Source organism: Diorhabda sublineata, chromosome 10 (genome assembly GCF_026230105.1).
Source record: "Diorhabda sublineata isolate icDioSubl1.1 chromosome 10, icDioSubl1.1, whole genome shotgun sequence".
Lineage (NCBI taxonomy): Eukaryota > Metazoa > Arthropoda > Insecta > Coleoptera > Chrysomelidae > Diorhabda > Diorhabda sublineata.
This window is the reverse complement of record NC_079483.1, coordinates 18241995-18266092: the sequence shown is the minus strand read 5'-3', so window position 1 is coordinate 18266092 and position 24098 is coordinate 18241995. Positions and strand designations below refer to the sequence as shown.

At 31.2% G+C, this 24098-nt stretch overlaps 2 protein-coding genes across 5 annotated transcripts in view; one reads left to right on the top strand and one right to left on the bottom strand.

Moving 5' to 3' along the window:
* The first annotated feature begins 268 nt into the window (after window positions 1-268).
* Window positions 269-5210, top strand: LOC130449330 (uncharacterized). The gene is made up of 6 exons (XM_056787082.1): window positions 269-535; window positions 664-867; window positions 1735-2469; window positions 3454-3549; window positions 3606-3648; window positions 4590-5210. Exons 1-6 carry the CDS (start codon window positions 344-346, stop codon window positions 5147-5149), a joined length of 1830 nt encoding a protein of 609 aa, XP_056643060.1. The 5' UTR covers window positions 269-343; the 3' UTR covers window positions 5150-5210.
* A 2358-nt stretch (window positions 5211-7568) lies between these two features.
* Window positions 7569-24098, bottom strand: part of LOC130449574 (somatostatin receptor type 2-like) — a 231419-nt gene continuing 214889 nt past the window's right edge. For 2 of the 4 annotated variants that reach the window (XM_056787496.1, XM_056787499.1), the window contains 2 exons: window positions 19835-20038; window positions 8799-11013 (listed from right to left, as the gene is read on the bottom strand). In XM_056787496.1, the coding sequence (XP_056643474.1) occupies window positions 10800-11013; window positions 19835-20038 (418 nt within the window). In that variant the 3' untranslated portion in view covers window positions 8799-10799. Of the gene's footprint in view, window positions 7580-8798; window positions 11014-12733; window positions 14507-19834; window positions 20039-24098 lie in introns of those variants that run through there. The other 2 variants (XM_056787497.1, XM_056787500.1) reach the window with 2 other exon arrangements.

The following is a 24098-nucleotide window of genomic DNA, read 5'->3' as shown; positions in this document are numbered from 1 at the left end:
GAGAAATTAATAGCTTTTTAATAATAATGAATTTCAAAAACAAACGAAGAAACCCGTCAGCAGATCACGATTGTTACGCTAGAATAAAATGCTTATGATCCGATTGCTTCTCTCAGTTTCCGACCACAGTGAACTAAATTCGAATTACTTGTGTTATTCAGATCATGTTTGATTATCGCATAGTCTTTAACCCAATCAATGTTTTCGAAAAGCATTATAATTTTTCTATGTACATTGTACGAATTAGCAAGTATTGAAAAGACGAAAAACGTGTAAAAAGAAGAAGACTTTATTTACGTCTGATTTGAATTTATATAAAAAAGTTTATTTTTCAATATTATAAATGGTTTTACAAACATTATCATCCAATGGACGGATTATTCACAAGAATAAAATGTTTAATTTCTACCTGGATCAAGAATTTGTTGATACCGAACTGATTTTGTCTGATGGAAAAATTAAAGTTCACGGTATTGTACTTGCCACTGAAAGTAAACTAGCTTATAAGTTGTTAAAAAGTCTACCAGGGCCACAGGTAAACAATTTATAACAAACATTGCAAATGATTGATATTCTGTTTATATAGAGTTACTAAATATAATCTATACAAAACATTTAAAACGTTATTTACTAGTTATGTGAAATAGTAATTTTCTGTTATAGAAAACATTAAGGTGGACACAGTATTCCAAAGAAATAATGAGACTTGTTATAGAGTATATTTATAGAGGTACATTAACGTATCCTACTCATCTTGAATCTCAAGTGAAATCATTAATAGCGTTTTTGCAGATTGAAGGAAATAAACAATTTTCCAATAAGGAAAAAATAAACTCGTTTACTACAAGATCAGACTTAATAACAAATGTAAGCATATCATTAGATATTTTTATACTGACTGTGATGTTTAAGTTATATTTCAAAACTAATAAGGTAAAAGCACCAGTGGAAGATACTTTAGTAAGGATATTTTTCAAAAAAATTTCAAAGAAAAAAATAAGAAATAAGTTCCAAATTTAATGCTGAGTAAACTGGTAATTAGAAGTTGTCAATTTTATGGTTTATTTGGAAAAGTATTTTTATATTTCAAGGGAAAATTTTCCTCTACTAAGCATGGCATAACTGAAGTCCATCATCCAGTGGCAGGCAGTCTGTCAATACTAGTAAACTAATACTAAAATCGAAATAAATGAAATGTTTAAATACAAAATAATATAATTCTAATTACTTAAATAAAGATCTGGATGTCCAAATAGCCTCCTTTGGAAGGTGTCTATGTATTTTGGAAGCAGAACAATAAGATGTAGAGTTTTGTACAAAATATCTTTTAGGTATAGATATAACATAACACCAAAACATCCATTGGTTGAATAAGATGTGGGGGGTTTGGAAAAAGTGAAATCAAAATCATTTGGTTCTTTTTGCATATATTCTAAATTTGAATTTTAAAACTCTGTATTTAAGTCTACTTACTTAAGCAAAACCTTGTATCAACTCACACAATTCTTGTTTATTCCACTAAATAGCGGAAAGTGAATCCTATTTCTAATTCACATATTAAGGAGGCAATAGTTTTCTTAATTTTGAGGATCAAATTAGAAAGTGTCTGCTATAGGTGCTCTGTCAGGTTCTGGTGCTCTCACCTTACTTATCAATAAGAATACATTCTAAATACAAATTGATTTATTAATTATTATCCATTGTACATTTGAATAGTTTTAAATTTATCTATAGGTTAAAACTAAAAACATGGTAATAGAAATATCTGATGAAGAATTATCACCAGATAGCAGTGTAAATAATCGACCACCAGAAACCTCACCAATTCCTAATATCATACTTCCATCATCTTCGGATGAAATTCAAGAACAAACAAATCCTCTATTGTGTAGTTCTACATCACAAAATGAAGATGATAATAAATCGATAGATTTTGCATTAATAGAAGATCCCAGAAAGGAATCAGATGACATAGAACAAGAATTACAACAAATTAACAATACAGAATTGATGATAGACCCTGAGAAGATTCCAGTTGATACCAATTCTCAATTGTGTCATCCAACATCACAAAATCAGGATAATAGTAAATCAGTCCATTGTACACTATTAGATGAATCACTTAGTGGTACAGGGTCAAAATCAAATGAAATGGAACATAATGAGAGAGAAGAATTGATAGGAGACGGTCAAAATACTGATAATTCTGGAAATAATCGTATATCTGTTATGAAATTGAGTAAAATACTAATAGGGAAGTATCTCGATGAAAAAAATGGAAGTGTAACCCAAAAGGAACAACCCGGACGAAACGGTTCGAGTGATAGTATTTATTTTTCTTTACCGGCAAATACTTATCAATCACAGCTATTGGAACCGGAGGAATCATTAAAGGGAAATACTAAAGATTCATCGTATCTCGATGATTCGTTACCAAATTTGAGATTATCGAAAAATCCATACATTCAGGTAAGTTTGTCAATACTAATGAATATTTTTAATTTATTTCAGATATTTGCAACTTGTTTATTTTAAAATATTATTAATGGTTAATATAAACGATATTTTCATGCAAATTATTATTATTTTTGATTGAAACTTTGTTCATATTCTTTAATTAATATTGTTTATTTTTATTTGAATCATTTTGTTGGGTGTTTCATAAATAGTGATTTCATATCCTGTAAGCTGCTTACAAAAGAAATGTAGTCATAAAAGGGTTTCAAATATATTGAAATTCATAAAGAAATATATTTTTAAATTTATTGTTTTTTTTTATTAAATCCCAAGCCATTTTTTCAAATCCATGTTTTTCTTGGTCTTTCTCCATAGTTTTTACCTGCTATTCTGGATCCAAATTTTTTTTTTGGTATTATATGTTTGGGTATCCAGTATATCCATTAAAATCACCTCAATTGTGTTTCATATATCTTATTTCTTACTGGTTTTATCTCTTTATGTTCCATTTCTTATTCTACTTCTTTAAAATATGTATGACTCATTATTTACCTAATTTGTATTTAGAAGGGGAATAACCAACCATGACTTCTGATGGGATTCACCATGAAATCCTTTTGTTGTTTATATAGAAAATGATGTATTTATCATTGTTTCTTAATGAAAAAATACTGTACAAGCTCAGGAACGACTTCAAAAGTATTATCCGGACTCTGATCCATCGAAAAGAACCATTTTTTATTGGTTTGCTGCATTTAAAAGTGGTCGTTTGAATGCGCTCCATAAACTGGCCAGGAAATACTTAAATTTTTGTTCGAAACCTTTCAATAACCATGTTGCTGTCTTTTGAGACTGAAAGGTTCAGTATCAATACATTTTAAACAATCCAAACACCAGCCGTTATGTGTTATACACAAATTCCGTTTTCTTGCGGTATAAATTATATCATTTATGAATTATATTAATTTTTTTCTCATAAAATTCAATTATTTATAGATAGAATTACCAATTACTAAAAATAGAACGAAAAATTTCCCAGAAATGAACTTCGAAAACGATACTTTAGGTAAAGAAGATACGGGATCAAATGAAGTAAGTTGATCGAGGTTTTTCTTGGTTGTTATCTACGAAAATATTTTCTTTTACAGGAAGAGAAAACATTGGAATATCTTCGTATAAGTTCAACGGAAAGTGAGTAGATACTCAATTGTCGATATTTTGTCTTAAACTCCACATTTATTGTTCTTATTCCAAAATTAGACTTCTCTCCCAAAGGAGACTATTACTTCTTCTTCTATTGTCTTGGAGCCGGAGTGTTTCTTCAGTAAGACTCCATCTGATTCTTCAACCTTCCTTCTACTTCATTATTGATGAGGCGAGTGACGTTCCTAGAGGCATGGGAGCTTGTATTTTGGTCCAGACCAGCTCCTTGTGCTAGCTTCGAATCGTTTATGTATCAGAGAGATAAATTTCGTACTTGGGGATGATTTTTATTGATTCATGATTGGTGATTGTTGATTACCGAATGGGGTATCTTTGTCCAACATGCTTTACATTTGGTTTGTTGGTTTGTCATTGCTTTATTAGCTCTAGAATCCTTAGGTGACCTATCATATTACAAGGCTTCAGATTTATTGTCTGGATTAGTCTCTTTCTTCACTTTGAAGAGGAGGCGGGTTCAGTAGCACCTCTAAGACTGTAGTGGGCATTGCTCCTTCAATACCTAGACAGTTTAGACTTGTGCAGCTTTTTCTGATCTGTAGTTTCGACCATCAAACAACCAATGTGCATGGGTTTGATGACTGTTTGGTATCTCCAGAATACCATATTGGACTTTAGTCCCCATTTCTTGCCAAAAATTTTGTGACAAGTCCATATAATCGCATTGATTTTTGTCGAGGTGATTGTTGCAAGTAAATGTTTTATCCAGGATGACTCTTAGATATATTTCTTTATTGGAAAGTATTAATCCAGCCCCATTAAGGATTCGTACACTTTCTTCTTCTTGTAAGTGATGTTTTACTGGGGTTGATCGAAATATTTTCATCACCACCACAGTTTTTGATGGTGTTTAGGACAGTTTCCACCCTGTACGTTTGTATTTGTTACTTAGGATCCTAATTTTTTTTCAGATTCTATCAATAAGGTTAAAAATGGAGATAAATCGAGTAAGATATCAATAATTTCAGATCACAAAATAACCGCACCGAATCTACTTTTGACAAATGTTCTACCAATCAAACAACAAAACGAAAAAGAAAAACAAGAGTTGTTTGAATATCTACCAATAACTGAGAACGATATAACTAATAATATGAAGAAAAAGTCCGATGAAATAGCGCATTGTTCAAAAAATAAAAAATATTCAATTGAATCGAGGAGGAGGAGTTTGAGGAATCAAATTAACAATAATTGTAACGGAAAACGTAAACGTCCGGCGATCAATGCGGAGAAGAAAAGGAAGAAATTGAAGAGAAAAAATTCGGAATATTGCGATCGAAATAGAGATTTTTTGCAAGTTACTAAACTCGGGAAAAAATATTGTGTGATTTGTGATAAGGTGAAACATAATTCGAGTATCCATATACAACATAACCATAAGGAAGTGATTAGAAATGCTCTATTTACTTGTGACAAATGTTACACTTCATTTCATTATGAAGTGTTCAAAAAATATCACGTTTGTGTTTAAAATGTAAATCGTGACATTTTTTATCGTTTTCTAATAAAAAATTCATGAAAACCGAAAAAAATCGTCTTTTGTAATAATAAATATAAAGTAGAAACATCACGTGACTCAATCTACGATTTATCGAAGACATATTTTCTTCATACTATCTTTTTCTATCAATAGAAATCAAACGATTGTTTTCTTCACGAGACCTACTACAAGACATACGTAATAGTTTCTTTCAATTGATTCATTAATGATAGAAAGAGAACGATGTAATTGACGTAACGCGAATAACTGGCCGTACTAATTGACGTAAGCTTTGTTTACATGATTGTTTTCAGCGATTTGTTTGGATGCAACGTGTATTTATATTCAAAATCAGTTCTTTCAAGAACTAATTTATCTTTTTATTTAACTTTACATCGGTAAGTACGAATATAATTCATCATCATTTTTTGACATTTCATAATTTCTAAGATCGATTCACAAGACAAATGTAATAGTTTCTTTAAACCGACATTAGTAATCATAGACAAAGTTAACTTTATAATTGACGTAACGTAAATAACTGACCGTACTAAAAATCAGTTTGTCGTAACATTTGATTACAGTTTGAGTTTAAAATATATATCGTAACATTTTTTATCCTTTTGTAATATATATTTCATGAAAACCGAAAAAAATCTTCTTACTTACAAACGGGGGGTCAATTTGTAATAATAAATATAAAGTAGAAACATCACGTGTCTCAATCTACGATTTATCGAAGACATATTTTCTTCATATTATCTTTGTCTATCAATAGAAATCAAACGATTGTTTTCTTCACGAGACCTACTACAAGACATACGTAATAGTTTCTTTCAATTGACTGTAGTAATGATAGAAAGAGAACGATATAATTGACGTAACGCGAATAACTGGCCGTACTAATTAACGTAAGCTTTGTTTACATGATTGTTTTCAGCGATTTGTTTGGATGCAACGTGTATTTATATTCAAAATCAGTTCTTTCAAGAACTAATTTATCTTTTTATTTAACTTTACATCGGTAAGTACGAATATAATTCATCATCATTTTTTGACATTTCATAATTTCTAAGATCGATTCACAAGACAAATGTAATAGTTTCTTTAAACTGACAGTAGTAATCATAGACAAAGTTAACTTTATAATTGACGTAACGTGAATAACTGACCGTACTAAAAATCAGTTTGTCGTAACATTTGATTACAGTTTGTGTCTAAAATATATATCGTGACATTTTTTATCCTTTTGTAATATATATTTCATGAAAACCGAAAAAAATCGACTTACTTACAAACGGGGGGTCAATTTGTAATAATAAATATAAAGTAGAAACATCACGTGTCTCAATCTACGATTTATCGAAGACATATTTTCTTTATATTTTCTTTGTCTATCAATAGAAATCAAACGATTGTTTTCTTCACGAAACCTACTACAAGACATACGTAATAGTTTCTTTCAATTGACGGTAGTAATGATAGAAAGAGAACGATATAATTGACGTAACGCGAATAACTGGCCGTACTAATTGACGTAAGCTATGTTTACATGATTGTTTTCAGCGATTTGTTTGGATTGAACGAGTATTTATATTCAAAATCAGTTCTTTCAAGAACTAATTATTTAACTTTACATCGGTAAGTACGAATATAAGCCAACTAGAGTTTCTTCAAATTGACGGTTGTAATCATAGAAAAAGATAATATATAATTGACCAGTATTCCGTGTAGAAGAATCCCAGCTCTACAGTTATTTTTGTAGCTGCTGTCTGCGGAGACTGAGATTTTTTATTACTTCATGCATTACAGTTCCCTTGTAATTTGAATTTATTTTGTCAAGTAATTAAAACTCTATAAAACCATAAATTGTGTCGATATGAGTCTGATTAGGCTAGAAAATCATATCATTTCTAACTCTCAAAAATTTATCTCCCTAAAGCTCGCCAACGATCACAGCTAATATCTCACACACAGTACAATTCTCAATTTTTTAAGCAATTGTTTGGAAGATTGGTTTTTTATGAAAAGAAAACTATTGAAATGTACATATTTTTTATTATACAGAAAATACCAGGTGACACTGATTAATACACTCATTGTTATTGATACATTTAAGTTTATTTAATACAACTGATTTTAACGAAGTATACCTATGTTATATATATTTATAGCTTCGTTATATACAAAATTATCACAAACTATAATAAACAATTTAATATTAATATCACAGATTTGAAATAAAAATATAACTATCTACAATATTTTTAATTATATAGCATGAAAAATTAATATATTCCTATTATTAGTAACAGAAAACAAAATTTTGTGAGGTACCTGCCACCTCTAACATAGTTTTTAATAGTTCAAGCTCAAAAAACTTGTTTTTCACTTTATTGACTGTATATTTGAGACCTAAAACTGAAATAAAAGTTTCACTAAATCCTTGTTTGAAATTAATGAAAATATTGTCTTAAATATAATTTTGTCACAAAAATAATAATACAAATATCAGTTTAAGACAGAATGCGGAACATAGATACATTAAGATAATGAGGAGTAGTGATTACAAAACGTCATTAATAGAGATGTAATTCGAAGAAATGAGAATCGGGTAGTTAAATAGTCTAGAATAAATAGAATGTCATCTTATTCCTTATTTTTTTTATCTAAATATTGTCTCAAATAAATAGTTGTCATAGAAATAATAAAACAATTATTGGATCTTACCACAGAATGCGGAACATAGACAAATTAAATTGATGAGGAGTTTTGAACAAGACAACAATGACGATATAGTTTAAAGATTGTGAGATAAAGTGTGGATTAATTATTGAATTTTAATTCAATTGAATTAATAAGCTGATGTCTGGTTGGTAAACTGTTGTTACCTTGGCATTAATCCGCACATCCCGAGATGGCAGAATTGACAGGATCTCGTCGGTAAAAAAGAAGAAATGAATTAGAAATAAATTTTACAACTAGATACTTACTATAATATACAAAAAAATTAACTATTTCAGTTTTTCTATGATATGTTCTTCAATTGTACAAGTAGAAAAAACATACAATAGTTCTCTACAGGAATGTAGATGGAACATTTTAAAAAAATATTTATATTTGCCGGATTTTAAGGGCTCATGAGATAAAATCCGGCAAAGAGAATATTAATTAAAGGATTTATTAGGAATGAGGTTAATACATCATTATCAATCATATTTCACTAAAAAATTCATAGTTAATTGTTTTTTTTTGTTATAAATACCAATAATAAAACAATCGATAGTGGGACATTCAGTATAATACATTAATAAAATCCAATTCTGGAATTTCTTATATAAATAATATAAACCTTAGCAGTATATCCTGATATAACATTTTTTATTATTAAATTCGTATATATATATATATATATACAAAGAAATAATATTAAGCATATGAAAATAAAATCTCGAGAGGAATCTTCAAATATAGCTCAAACGTGAGATTCTGAAATCTAATTATAAGTTATAAACCGTAGGTATGGATATAAATATGCGTGAAAGATCTCGGAATAAGGTCAAATCATCTAGTAATAATTTAATTACTATTACAAACCAACAGTTAAGTGCAACTTTTTATTTTTATCTTTAAAAGTATATTTTCACTTATAGAGATGGGCGTAGAAAGATGTGTATTATCATAATGAAAAATATTTTCTAATATATATTTGAGGAGCATTGTTAATTTAATAAAAAATGATGAGTTGTTTAATTTACGGTTTAAATAGTGACATATATACTTTGCCCATCCAAGAAACGTAGTACTCGAAAATATTATCATGCATAGTTCACGTGGCTGCTTGTGTACAGAGTCGCACTAAGCGACGACTGAGAATTTATTAAATAATATAATATAAAACTAGGTAAGGAAAATCTACTCAAGGAAAATTAACTAATGAAAAAGAAGTAAAACGAATTACAAAAAATGGGGAGTGATATGGAAGAATATAGTATTAGAAAAGAGCTGCAAGTAAAACCAGTCACCGAATCCATTGAGCTGGAGAATCCAAAGAATGATAAAATTAAAGTCAAGAAAAAAATTTGACAAGCCAGAAGATAGCAAAAAAGAAATAGAGGGAACATGGGATGACACGATAAGAAAAATTTTGGAGGAGAAAAAACTGACATGGAGCGGAGCAAAGAAGGTTGCTATGAATAAGAAGAAATGGATGAAAATTGTATACAATTAAGTTTTTTGTAGCCGTACACTCTAAAGGGTGGAAGGAAATTGCATTATATATAATAAAGAGATTTTTACCTGTAAGGATTTTCAATTCAGTGGCGAGGCCATTGAATGAGCTACTTTGGCAATGTACCCTTCTTTCCTTCAACTTTTGTAAATGTTCAAAATTATATTTTTACCATTAATATTAAAAACCAGTATTTTTGGTTTTTGTTTTGGTTGATTGTGACAAAACAAAAATTAGTAATTTCTTCAGTCGTATCCGTATCTGATTCCGACTCTGTAGCCTGTCGGCCGATTGTAGTTAAATCTGATTGGCTAGCGTAAGGAGGCCTGTTTATTTTACCCAATAGATGAAAAGAGGCGCGATCATGCTTCGATCACTTATCGATTGTTGTTCAGGTCACTCGGTTTATTGGATGGATTTAGTTCATTTGGTTTTATAACCTCTAATTAGTATTTTCAATATACAACTTTCAAATTAAAATCAAAATAGTAAAAAGTGTACAATATATTATGACATTATTGTTCGAAACTTCTACTAATAAACTATCTTGAATTTGAAGTAATCGAAGATTCTTAAGAATATGTTAGGTGGTATTTTTACCAAATTTTCATATGTTCAAATATTTATTTATAGTAATATTTACAAGCTTAGTAGAAAACAGCAACATTTACCCTGCTTAAGTTTGTTCTAATTCAAACAAGATAGATTCTTTATATATGAGAATCGTATTGTGGATTGTTGTTTATTGTAGTGGAAAATAGGGTATATACTAGGACTACTTCTACAAGGATTGGACTTTGTAATGAATCTCATTTTCCAGGACAACATTTAACGCCAATACATAAACTTGACTTTCCGTTCGCAGTTTTGCTGTTACAAAATTGAAATGTTGGTGACTTTCAACATAAACGAATTTTATCTTTGCGTTTGTCACGTGATTTTGACGTATGACGTTAGTGCGTGATGTTGGGGTTTATTTTTCTTTTTGTTTGTTTGTTTATGGTGGTCTTTTGGCTTTGCATGTTTTCCATAAATACCGGATAACAAACAAAAGCCCACAAACATCTCGAAAATAAGAAAAATAATTAAATTTTTAGGTTAACGGCATCAACGTCAATTTTATAAATAGGATGTGGAATTTGTTACGTTTTGTTTGTCCTTTGCGCGCATGAAGCATGCGCAGTATAGACTTTTATCCCATACCAACTGTCCGTATAAGATTATTACATACATGGGGCAAACGGAAAGTAAAGTAAAGTATGAATCTTTTTGCAAAGAAACGATGGACTAAGACGCTTGAAAAGCTTAGAAAAACGTTATTCTATGAATATTTTAACGTACATTTTACAGAATTATGGAAATATTCTCGTAATTCAAGGTCTAAATTTATGATTACATTTACATTGTTGCTTATAGGTTAGCGGGTTGAATTGTATTAGCTCCTCCATTTTTGACGACCGTATTTTTCGAAACGTTGTCTAAGCTGTCTTCTAAATTTGTATTTCGACTGTTGACTGTCACTGCAGACGCGGAAGCGTCGACTTTGCTTACCAGAGGACCAATGTCACCTTCGTCTTCGTTGTTCGCGCACAATGAGGTTCCTCTTGTTCTACTCGGTTTTAACCTTGAAATAATTTTGAAAAAATTAATGCTATTTCTTTATTATTACTTAAAGAATAAAATGTACTGCAAGGAGATGAATATCACTTTCAGATAAATAACGAGCTACGAAAGATGTTGAAGAAAACAGAAAAGATGACAAAGAGGAAGCAAAAACGCAGATAAAAATAACAACAAAAGGATCTAGAATAGAATACAAAGAGAAAGAAGAAAACTGAGTATAATTGCTAGAACATATTCGAAGAAGACACAATTTTATCGAATCTATAACGAAATTGAAGAAGCAAAGTATGGGAGCTCGTCAAGTGGACCCGAACGGCTGGTAAAGAGAGAAAGAATATCGGTACACGACTGTCTATTTCTCTCTACTCTATTCTGATTGGATCGAAATGACGTTTTAAATGGTAGGAATGGCAAAAGAACAGAATATAACGGAATTTGAGCTGTAGAACTGAGAGATAATTAAGTGAAGGACTTGGTGGAAGCTGAATTTTGCGACGTTTCTTAACCATGGATGAAATGTGGGTCCATCACTTCACACCCGAAACAAAACAACGATCGAAACAATGAAATTCCATCTGAAGGTTCAAGGCGTTGGTTTTTTGGGATGCGCATGGTATAATTTTCAATTACTGTCTTGGAAAAGGTAAAACTATCAAGGTTGAGTATTATGTGAACTTATTGCAACGTTTGGGCGAAGAAATTAAACAAAAACGTCCGCATTTGGCTAAGAAAATGTTTCATCAACATCTGGTATTGCAATGGCCAAAATTAATGATTTAAAGTTTGAATTGCTACTTCATGCACTCTATTTCCCAGATTTAGTTCCCTCGGATAATTTTCTGTACCCAGACTACAAAAAAATGGCTTGGTGGTCAAAGATTTTCAATAAACGAAGAGGTGATGTCGGCAGTTAATGGTTATTTTGAGGAGCTGCTCGATTCTTGTTAAAGAAATGGGTCATTGGACCAGGTACTTCTGGGAATATCTTCGTATATCAAAGGGATAATAACCAAACATTGATACTGTGGTGGGAGAGGCTCGATTATTGAGAACTACATGATATTTTGGATCTAATTGAAGGATACAGACCTATACAAGTCTACATCATAAGATTGTATATTTTTTTCCAAATCTCTAGTATCAGTATTGAAGTATCAAGTATACGTAAATAATTAATTGAAATTTGTTAAATGAGCAGTGAAATTAAATGACTAGATTTTTTTTTTCATTATAATGAATTAAATCTACTATTTTTTCATTAAACACAACATTTAAATCAATAATTATTATTATTAAAAAAATAAAATTATAAAAAAACGTCTAAAAACTCATCTGGTGATATCTTAATAGATATAACATACATAACCTAAAACTTTACTCTCCATAAGGATTTTTTATATATCAAAAATCCTCTAATAATTTGTATGTATATATCCTTTATATTTCAAAGTATTAAATTTCAAAAAATCCTTTGAAACTGAAGAAATCATTCCTCGAAATGACACCACCTCACAATCCACATTAAATTTTTTTTCGCTGATCAAAGAGTTTGTTTTAAAACGAAAATATATTTGAATTATCACCTGCTTTTAAAATGTCGACTTACCTTTGTTTTGAGGAGTCAAGTTTTCGCTAATACATCCTGTATATTAATTGGAAGAAATATTACTAAACTGACATTTCTTTAACAAAATCCACAAGTAAATAAATACAGTTTACAGTTATATTTATACATTTATTTCGTTTTGCAGCATATTATCAACATAAATCTACCTATATATACAAACTTTAGCACGATATCTATGATTAAAATAGTCCCAGAGCACTAATAATTAAAAAACATATAATGAAGAAGTTGCTTAATAGCCACACCTCGTGTAATATTGTCTAGCTAACTCGCGCGTTCAAAGTCATTGTCAAAATAAAACTTCTTTGATTTTCAGTGAATCAAATTGACGAAAAGAAAATGTATAACATACGTAGAAATTAATCAACGAAAGTACTATAACAAACTTCCAAACAACAAACTGTGACAGTATAAAAATATGTCTTCTTCTTTTATATGTAAATTATGGAGTCTAGATGTTAATAACAATAAAGTCAATAAATTCAGAATAAATATGATAATAGGTTTTTTATAAAAAGTGTGTTAATAACATATCCACTTTTTGGAAAAATTTTAAACGTTTAAACAGCTGAACCGATTTCTCTAATTCTTTTTTAATAATATTCAACCGAACATCATCCATTTTTGTATGCTGTTGTCAAACGTCAAATTCGATTACAAATTAATAGTTGATTCATTAACCTATTGTATTGAACTTATGATCGTTAGTTTTTAGAATCGATTATTATAGGATCGATTATTATATCAAAAACGTTTCATGTATCCGAATTTAATATCGATGTGGACAACAATATTTAGCGGAAACGGTGAAAAACTTCATTTCATCAATTTATAAAAATCTTTCGATTCGGCAAGAGGAAATGATATCTGGAAAATGTTAGAAAAGAGATTAGTTTCCAAACAACTGATCAATGGAATACCACACAACAAATAAATTATATCAAAACGAAAAGGAAAAAGTCATAAAACTTTCAAACTATGGTAGAGGTTAAGAAAAGATTTATATCACCGCCAGGTCAATATTTGAGTTACGGCGAAATATCAAATAAACACAAAAATATATTTCGCAGAAATTGATTATATATAGGGTGATTCGTCGATCTATATAACTCACTAAGTTAATTGTATGAAAGAAATCAATAATAATAAGGCGCTACAGGGTGGCTCTCTGTAAAACGAAATTTTTTTTGTTTAAGAAAGAATTTAGAGGTTAGATTAGAAGGGGGTTGGCTCATGTTTTTATCAACTCTATCCTAAATGAGAAATTTTTGGGATTTTCAAGGATGCAGATGCACTTTGTCGTTTGTCGTAACACCTAACTTCAACTTCTGTTGAGTAGCGTCGAACTGTTTTCAATGTTATTGAGATTTGATGCTTCTATTAGTGCTGTGTGACTGTACCTATGTGCGTTTATAAGCATATAAATCCAAAAAAATAAACAATAGCAACTAAAAATAACGTACGATCAAAATTGTATCACAACTTGATAATTACGAATGACTAATACAGCGATGAATATTGAATCAAATTTCCTATTAAAAAATTTTTGTCGATTGACATTTCCAACGGCTCGCTATTACAAGGAGAAGTGACCGATTTTTATCTTGTTCTACCTCTTCAGAACCGTCATATATCAACTATTTAGTAAACGTTACGAACCAAAATCCCGAGTTGGTATTGGGATTTCGAGATTCCGTGGGGATAGAACGTGCTGATGAGATATAACAAGATCTAAATCGGTCGCTAGTGCAACTAAAGCACACAAATACAATTAATTTTAAATAATAAGAAGGTAGCGTCCATTGTTATGACGGCAGAACTTCCTCTCTATTTTATTTACAGCGACGAAATTTGTGTGGTCCTTTCACTGCAATAAAATAAAGTAAAATGAAAGAATGCGAAATCATAACATCTAAAAGCGACATGACTATAAATGATTACGATAAAATTGCATTAAAACAACATTATTTGTCTTAATTTTGCTTGCTCAGCATGAAGCAACAACGTGCAACACGATTTATTGATAAAAAGCATGCGCAAATCAAGCACGACAGATTTTTACAATATTTTTTGCCATTTCTGTTGTTTGCAAGCTGCGATTCTACGGTATTGATTGTAGTATTTTGTAAAACATCTTTTTGGTTTGTGATTTTTGATCGTAAAAATATTTTGGTTGTTGTTAATCATGCGGAAAAGTAAGAAGCGAAAAAAGAAAAGGTTGTGGCAACCCTAATGAAAAACAACGTGCATGTTTTGAACAAGGAATTGCAAACAATATTTTGCCACGTCGTTTTTCTCTGGCTACGTTCTACATAAAAATTCGTGGACGACTTCCTATTTTACTCATACTGCATTTGTCCATTAATTTTTGTCTTTTAACTTGCGATTTAATGCTTTTGATTTTAGCATTAAACAAAATTACAGTTCAGAAAAGAAAACGAAATGTTTATGTGTCAACGAATTATTATTTTGTGTCTCAGATTTAAATGCGCGTTGATCACGCGTGCCGAACTTGTAGCAGTTATTATGCGTAAAATAGGATGCCGTATAATAAATATTGTTATCAAAACAGTTGATATTTAATTTAAATCGCTTGTCGAGCAAAATATTTTAAAATTTCGTATAATATATTTGTAGGTACAACGTGGTGTCACGTGCACAAATGGCGAATGGGTTCAAATGGCACGTGTGGGGTAGAAAAAATTATTTTTCCATGATCTTTCCGATGAAGTGCTTTTTTTGGTTTATCTTCTTCATTTCTCAAATTTCTTTTGAAGAAATTAACATCTATTCATCTATATGTCATCAAATTCACCGAGCTAACTATCAAAATCATCTTAAGTCATTCACAAATCAGCTTGGATCTCATTAATGATGATAATCTTCTGTTTGAGATACTTGGTGTAATTCCCAAGCTACTAGAGTGTAGTTCTGGACCGGCAAACTCCATTTCCGACTCTAACATGATGTTTAAATCTAATTTACTTCTACAGATCATTTTTTAATCATTGAATCTCATTAATTTGTTGCTCAGATTTCTAATGGTTATCAGACAAGATGATAATCTTCTGTTTGAGATACTTGGTGTAATTCCCAAGCTACTAAAGTGTTGTTCTGGACCCGTAAACTCCAATTCTGACTCTAATATGATGTTTAAATCTCATTTACTTCTACAGATCATTTTTTAAGCATTGAATCTCATTAATTTGTTGCTCAGATTTCTAATGGTTATCAGACAAGATGATAATCTTCTGTTTGAGATACTTGGTGTAATTCCCAAGCTACTAATGTGTTGTTCTGGACCCGTAAACTCCAATTCTGACTCTAATATGATGTTTAAATCTCATTTACGTCTACAGATCATTTTTTAAGCATTGAATCTCATTAATTTGTTGCTCAGATTTCTAATGGTTATCAGACAAGATGATAATCTTCTGTTTGAGATACTTGGTGTAATTCCCAAGCTACTAATGTGTTGTTCTGGACCCGTAAACTCCAATTCTGACTCTAATATGATGTTTAGATCTCATTTACTTCTACAGATCATTTTTTAAGCATTGGATCTCATTAATTTGTTGCTCAGATTTCTAATGGTTATCAGACAAGATGATAATCTTCTGTTTGAGATACTTGGTGTAATTCCCAAGCTACTAATGTGTTGTTCTGGACCCGTAAACTCCAATTCTGACTCTAATATGATGTTTAGATCTCATTTACTTCTACAGATCATTTTTTAAGCATTGGATCTCATTAATTTGTTGCTCAGATTTCTAATGGTTATCAGACAAGATGATAATCTTCTGTTTGAGATACTTGGTGTAATTCCCAAGCTACTAATGTGTTGTTCTGGACCCGTAAACTCCAATTCTGACTCTAATATGATGTTTAAATCTCATTTACTTCTACAGATCATTTTTTAAGCATTGGATCTCATTAATTTGTTGCTCAGATTTCTAATGGTTATCAGACAAGATGATAATCTTCTGTTTGAGATACTTGGTGTAATTCCCAAGCTACTAAAGTGTTGTTCTGGACCCGTAAACTCCAATTCTGACTCTAATATGATGTTTAAATCTCATTTACTTCTACAGATCATTTTTTGAGCATTGGATCTCATTAATTTGTTGCTCAGATTTCTAATGGTTATCAGACAAGATGATAATCTTCTGTTTGAGATACTTGGTGTAATTCCCAAGCTACTAAAGTGTTGTTCTGGACCCGTAAACTCCAATTCTGACTCTAATATGATGTTTAAATCTCATTTACTTCTACAGATCATTTTTTGAGCATTGGATCTCATTAATTTGTTGCTCAGATTTCTAATGGTTATCAGACAAGATGATAATCTTCTGTTTGAGATACTTGGTGTAATTCCCAAGCTACTAAAGTGTTGTTCTGGACCCGTAAACTCCAATTCTGACTCTAATATGATGTTTAAATCTCATTTACTTCTACAGATCATTTTTTAAGCATTGAATCTCATTAATTTGTTGCTCAGATTTCTAATGGTTATCAGACAAGATGATAATCTTCTGTTTGAGATACTTGGTGTAATTCCCAAGCTACTAAAGTGTTGTTCTGGACCCGTAAACTCCAATTCTGACTCTAATATGATGTTTAAATCTCATTTACTTCTACAGATCATTTTTTGAGCATTGGATCTCATTAATTTGTTGCTCAGATTTCTAATGGTTATCAGACAAGATGATAATCTTCTGTTTGAGATACTTGGTGTAATTCCCAAGCTACTAATGTGTTGTTCTGGACCCGTAAACTCCAATTCTGACTCTAATATGATGTTTAAATCTCATTTACTTCTACAGATCATTTTTTAAGCATTGGATCTCATTAATTTGTTGCTCAGATTTCTAATGGTTATCAGACAAGATGATAATCTTCTGTTTGAGATACTTGGTGTAATTCCCAAGCTACTAATGTGTTGTTCTGGACCCGTAAACTCCAATTCTGACTCTAATATGATGTTTAAATCTCATTTACTTCTACAGATCATTTTTTAAGCATTGGATCTCATTAATTTGTTGCTCAGATTTCTAATGGTTATCAGACAAGATGATAATCTTCTGTTTGAGATACTTGGTGTAATTCCCAAGCTACTAAAGTGTTGTTCTGGACCCGTAAACTCCAATTCTGACTCTAATATGATGTTTAAATCTCATTTACTTCTACAGATCATTTTTTAAGCATTGGATCTCATTAATTTGTTGCTCAGATTTCTAATGGTTATCAGACAAGATGATAATCTTCTGTTTGAGATACTTGGTGTAATTCCCAAGCTACTAAAGTGTTGTTCTGGACCCGTAAACTCCAATTCTGACTCTAATATGATGTTTAAATCTCATTTACTTCTACAGATCATTTTTTAAGCATTGGATCTCATTAATTTGTTGCTCAGATTTCTAATGGTTATCAGACAAGATGATAATCTTCTGTTTGAGATACTTGGTGTAATTCCCAAGCTACTAATGTGTTGTTCTGGACCCGTAAACTCCAATTCCGACTCTAATATGATGTTTAGATCTCATTTACTTCTACAGATCATTTTCTAAGCAAATTCTCGGCTTATTTTTGATGATTTGGTCTTTAACAGTTTCCACCACGCTGTCCAATAATAGAATATAGAAATGTAGAAGATTCGAGAGATCTGTCCTCGTGGTGTCCAGTTTTTGGTGACCCAAACAACCTCCCCATCGTTTTTACAATCGCTGTAAGCAAGACCTTTGGGCTATAACTCAATTTCTGCATACCGTCAAGGCTTTCGTTGCGTTACTGGTTATCTCTTTCTGTTTTAGCAGATTGGTCTGTAAATACTTGACTATGGGCGATATGAAACAGTAACAAATTGAACTTGTTCAGTACTAATTCGAGACGAGCAAAATGTTTTGAATAATGATGTCACTACATAGTTTAGATCGTGTGTCGTTTTTAAGATGATCTAGTGAAAGTATATAAAAAGAAAAATGATGATTTTCTTCATTTTCCTAACTATGTTAAAGATGACGCTCTATCAGCAATTTTTGGGTGGTATTCGTAATAAATTATAGTCGTAGTACAAAAAAATTCGAAGTATGATTAGAACATAAGGTTGATATAGAACTTCTAAGTTTTTATAAAGGTGGTTACGCACTTGTTATCATCGGACGGAGCGTTCGCTACGAACGGATCGGATTTACATCAACGGCTGCGTACACACAGTCCCGTTTTTGACTTTCGATATAAGAAGAAGAGAAAAGGCATAAACTGACCAGAAAGCCTCAATTTGGGTTCATCAAATCAATCATAATCAATCATTAGTCCCTGATCTGATTGATGATGCCTCCAGATTGTTAAAATACTTCCGTATGACTAGTGTCAAGTTTTTTGAACTGTTGGACGTCTCTGCACCATATTTATAGAGACGGAATACAACATACAGACGTTCTATTGATCCTCAACAGAGACTAGCAGTTTAATTATCATTATTACATTGAAATAAATGCATTGTTACTTACTGGGATGGTTCATCCTCCATCCTATCTCTTCCCAAATATTGTCGCTGCGATTTGGTTTGGGTATTGAGGGTTCCTCAGATCATAATTAACTGAGTTGTATCCATTTCAGGTAACAATCGAGTTATAATATATATAAATAGACGACACGGGGTCCAACACGTGCTAAACGTCGAACTGAATATTCTAACTACAATCGGTAATGAATCCCTTTTCTCGGACGCCGTGAATCAATGTTTTTACTCATACTCGGAAAATCTGATCCGTTCGTTGCGAACGCTCCGTCCAAAATCCGGATCGGTACGGGATCGGACGTGGTCAGCACACATGCTGCCGAGTTTTTTGCGATTTATAGCTCCGGTATTTCCTTCGAAACTTTGTAGTGGGTACTGATTGCCCTTCTTGATGATCGTAGCGTAGGAGGATCGGAAGAAAGAACGATAGATGTGTCCTAACCTCAAAGTAGTATCTTCATTAGATAAAAAATTAATATCTATTTGCTTTAAGAGGAAGTCTATACTAATACATCGCAATTATTATCGCAAAATAGATTGTAAATAGTTTTTTTGTTGATAAACATTTTCTATTAGTCTTGTTAGTTACAAATATTATTAATAGAAGCGATATCTTGAAAAAAAGCGTTTCTTTTGTCATTTATCGTCGAGGTTATATAAAAAGTATTCTCTCACCTTTCAGTAACATGTTTAGACTTTTTTGGAAAGACGCTGTTTTCGAGTTGAAGCGTAGCATTGACCTCTTTGTTGGCCGCACAAGTGCACGCTTTCACGAAACTTTTCTTGAAGTTGTCGCTCAAAAAGGCGTACAGAATCGGGTTAACGGCGGAGTTCGAATAACTCATACATGATGCGAGGAGATGAAGTGTGATATAAAATCTAGAACAGTAAAAAAAATCGTTATTTTTGATGGTGAAAATGTTATGTTCGGTGTCGTGGCAGCCATTTCAAATTTGAAATATAAAAATACGAGCTGGTAAAATGATTATATGATAAATTATTTCATATTTATCAAATTTATCGATTATTTTATAGAATCCCCAACTCGTAATGGCGAATTTTTGACGAACCCTACTTATTGGGCCAGTAGCATAGATGCAAGATTATTTTGAATAGTTACTACCTCACCTAACATAACCTAACCTAACCTAACATAACCTAACCTAACGTACCCACTGTTTGTTTCCTTAGTATCCATAATATTAAGTAATATGGAATTGAAACGCTCAAGTATACCAGTTATTATTCAATGTTTCATTTTTTGAGGTTATAGAAAAAACGTCTGCATGGAACACTACTTCTGAAACCACGTGGTTGTCACGTGCCGAGCAGTCGGACAAACTGAACGAATTTTCGTAAATTTATGGACTTTTATCACATTTCCCATTACGAGTGATAAAATACTTTTATTTGAAAAGTTTTAGCTCGACCAATGTAAAAGCTGAACTAGATTTTACTCTGGATACGACCAGTATTGCAGTTTTCGACCGGAAATGTTAAAAAAAAATCCAAAAAGTGATACTGCAGACATAGTAGGCGTTTCAAAAAGCTGCGCGCAAGATGGCTGCCGAGTTTGCTCACAATGTTGCCAGACTTGAGCAAATAGCTCGGCGGACAAGGATTTTCCAGCAAGATGATGGTTTGGTTTGGTTTTGTTCACTTTTTTCACGTTTCAGTTCCGCTCCACAACAAATTAAAAGCGCTCAAATACCTGGCGTCTGCTTGAGGTTGTAGCGTAGAAATGTTTTGAAGCCACTGCATTAGTAAGTCAGAATTTGCTGCGTTTACGATTGTATTTGATTACTTCGAAGGAATAAACTTGCAGCCATCGATTTTTGTTGCTTTTCGTTATCTTCGCTATTTCTGGCACGAAGTCTACTTTCCGAAGCAACTCCATGGAATCTATTTTGGATGTAGGTTCATAGTGAAACATTATAGTTTCATCGTTTCATCGCTCACAACACTTGTTTTCGGAAATATCTGTATGTGTTACAGTTTCTTTTGTTTTTTGCGAAATTTGAGTCGTCGTGCGAGTTTTACTATAATAAAATGGATCCAAGCAGCAAACTGAAGCTTTGTTTAAAGTTTGTCGAAGCTTGTAACTGATTTGAGCATGAAGATTTTTGCGAACGTACTCTATTTATTATACGAGGTCTTATTACATAATTAATTTTATTATTTTTACACAAAACATAACGATATCTTCATATCCACGCTTCACGTACTTAAAGTATGTTTCCATATACTAATAATGTATCCGACTAATTTCATCTTTTGTTTTTTATACTTTAGTAATTGTTAGCTACTCACGTCGAAATATGATATATGAAAGTTCAACTAATACGAATGTACGAAAATAAACAACAAAAGAAACTACGGAAAGAATAATAAACTAATTTAATTGGACTTATTGGCCAAGCGGAACGTGTTTTGAGTAAAATTGAATAGTTTGTTGTCTGATGTTTGTGTTCAGAATATCGAGATCCTTTTTGATTGATAAGTTATTAATATCATTTTTATATAAAGGTGATACGCGCAGGATTTTTAGGTCCATATCACGATTCCCTCCCAATTTTTTTTATTTCGTTTTCCAGTCCTGAACTTCTCTCTCTCTTTTCTTGTACTTCCGTGTTATACGTCCACCATTTTTTGGTTGCTCTAAAACCTGGCGTTCTCTTAAAGTAACCTCCTAATATCCTTCTGAGATTTTTCTCTCTTTGCTTGGTTAAGAATCCACGTTTCGCTTCCGTATTGTTTTGGATAACCACCCCAAGATATACGAAACTTGTTCTAAGGTCATTAGTCCTTCTCCATTCAGTTGTATTTCTCTTTTCCTTCGTGGTGATGTCATTATCATGAACTCAGATTTATCTTCGTTGACTCAATACCGTTTCTATGAAGGCTTAGCAAAACTCCTTAAGCTGATTTTGTCTTGTTTTTCGTGTCCTTGTTCTGTTCAAACTGATTTTACGTACTATCCTACATTCTAATACTGTATTGGACAGCGCAATCGATAAAGGATCTCCCTGTTTGAGTCCTGTGTAGATCTGAAATCATTTCGATATTGTTTGGTTCAACTTTATCTTAGTTTTTGTATGTTAAAGTGTCATTTTGGTAAATCTTATTCGTAATCTTTTTGGAAAACTATGAAATTGGCAGATCCACATTTTTGCATTTGCATCAGAGTGAAAATATGGTCTAAGATTGATCTTCCAGATGTATAAATAATAATAGTATTTCCTCCCTTAATGGTGGTAATATATTTTCGCTATTAATCCAATTTTGGATTCTCAGCTCCTCCCATTGTCCACTATCTTTATCTGCATTCAATATTAATTATCATCATCATCATCCATTATTATTTCCTCCTCTTTTTTTACATGGTTTTCTGCTCAGTTTTCCGTTTATTGTATTTCTTTGCTCTTCATACTTTTTATTATTTTTATCTGTTCCCGTTCGTAACGTTTTCTGTTTGGCTTGTTGTCTCTTTCGAATTTCTTTTTTCATTTAGTATCAAAACCTTTTTCGTCGTTAACATCATAGGATTGTTCTGTTAGAGCTTTCTCCAGTTCTACTCCGTATTTTTTTGTTTGTTGCTTTATTATCATTGAAACTTCCTACCATTAATCTTCTTTTACGTCTGATCTTTCGATTTTTCTTTATTTGTTGATTTTTTAATGCCATTTTTGGTTAGTTTTTCCGCAATCCTGTTTTCATTGATGGTCGTTTTGTTAAGAAATTTTCGATTTGATTGGGATAGTTCCCGTTTGGAGCTTTGTGGATACCTTTGTGTTCGAACAAACTTTATTTGAAATAAAGGGTGTCCCGCGACGAGTTAAAACTATCTGTATATATGGCAAAATACTAAAATCATGAAAATTTCTACGTTTGGGTTTTCGGAGACGATTTTTTTAACTAAAATATGACTGTAACTTTGTTATTTTTAATAGAACACCCTGTATATTAATACATTTTTGAAATCTACTTGAAATTGTATAGTTTTGTCCAGAAACTTTTTTACGAAAAATGCATACTTTTTGAGTTATTGATTTTTTTGTAAAAAATTTAACCCCTGCAGACCCTTATAAATTATTTTTTTATGATAATACCCTTAAAGATATGAAAATGTTTTCTATTCGGTTGTTTTCATCAAAGTCAGACGTATTTGAATGCATATTGAAAAATGTTTAATTGTATACAGGGTGTATATAAAAAGTATTCAAAGTTTAACTTCATAAATGTCAATTTTTTTTTAATAGAACCACCCTGTTTTTTCTATTTTAATGCATTTAGGGGTGAAAAATTTGATTTGATTTTTTTACAGACCTTTACAAGATAAAGAAAAATACGTTTTTATTTCTTAGTGCTTGTATATCAAAATAAAATTTAGACCATACCTGCATCTCTAAAAATTTACAAAAAACATTTAATATCTGGATAACTTCAAGATTTAGGTATAGGAAAGTATACATGAATTTGCCTTATTTTCTACCTGGATGCATTAAAATAGAAAAAACCGGGTGATTCTATTTAAAAAAATAAAGAAATTTTGATATTTATGAAGTTAAATTTTGAAAACTTTTTATACACACCCTGTATAAAATGAAAAATTTTTCAACATGGATTCAAATACGTTTGACTTTCCTAAAAGCAACCGAACAAAAATTATTTTCATATCTTTAAGGGTATAATCGTAAAAAAATAATTTATAAGAGTCTGCAATTTTTTACAAAAAAATTAATAACTCAAAAAGTATGCATTTTTCGAAAAAAGTTTATAAACAAAAGTATACTAAAATTTCACGTAGATTTCAGAAATATATTAATATATTGGGTGTTCTATTTAAAATTACAAAATTACAGTCGACTTCCGGTTGTTTTTTTGAAAATATTTTAGTTAAAAAGATCGTATTCAAAAACCCAAACGTAGAAATTTTCAT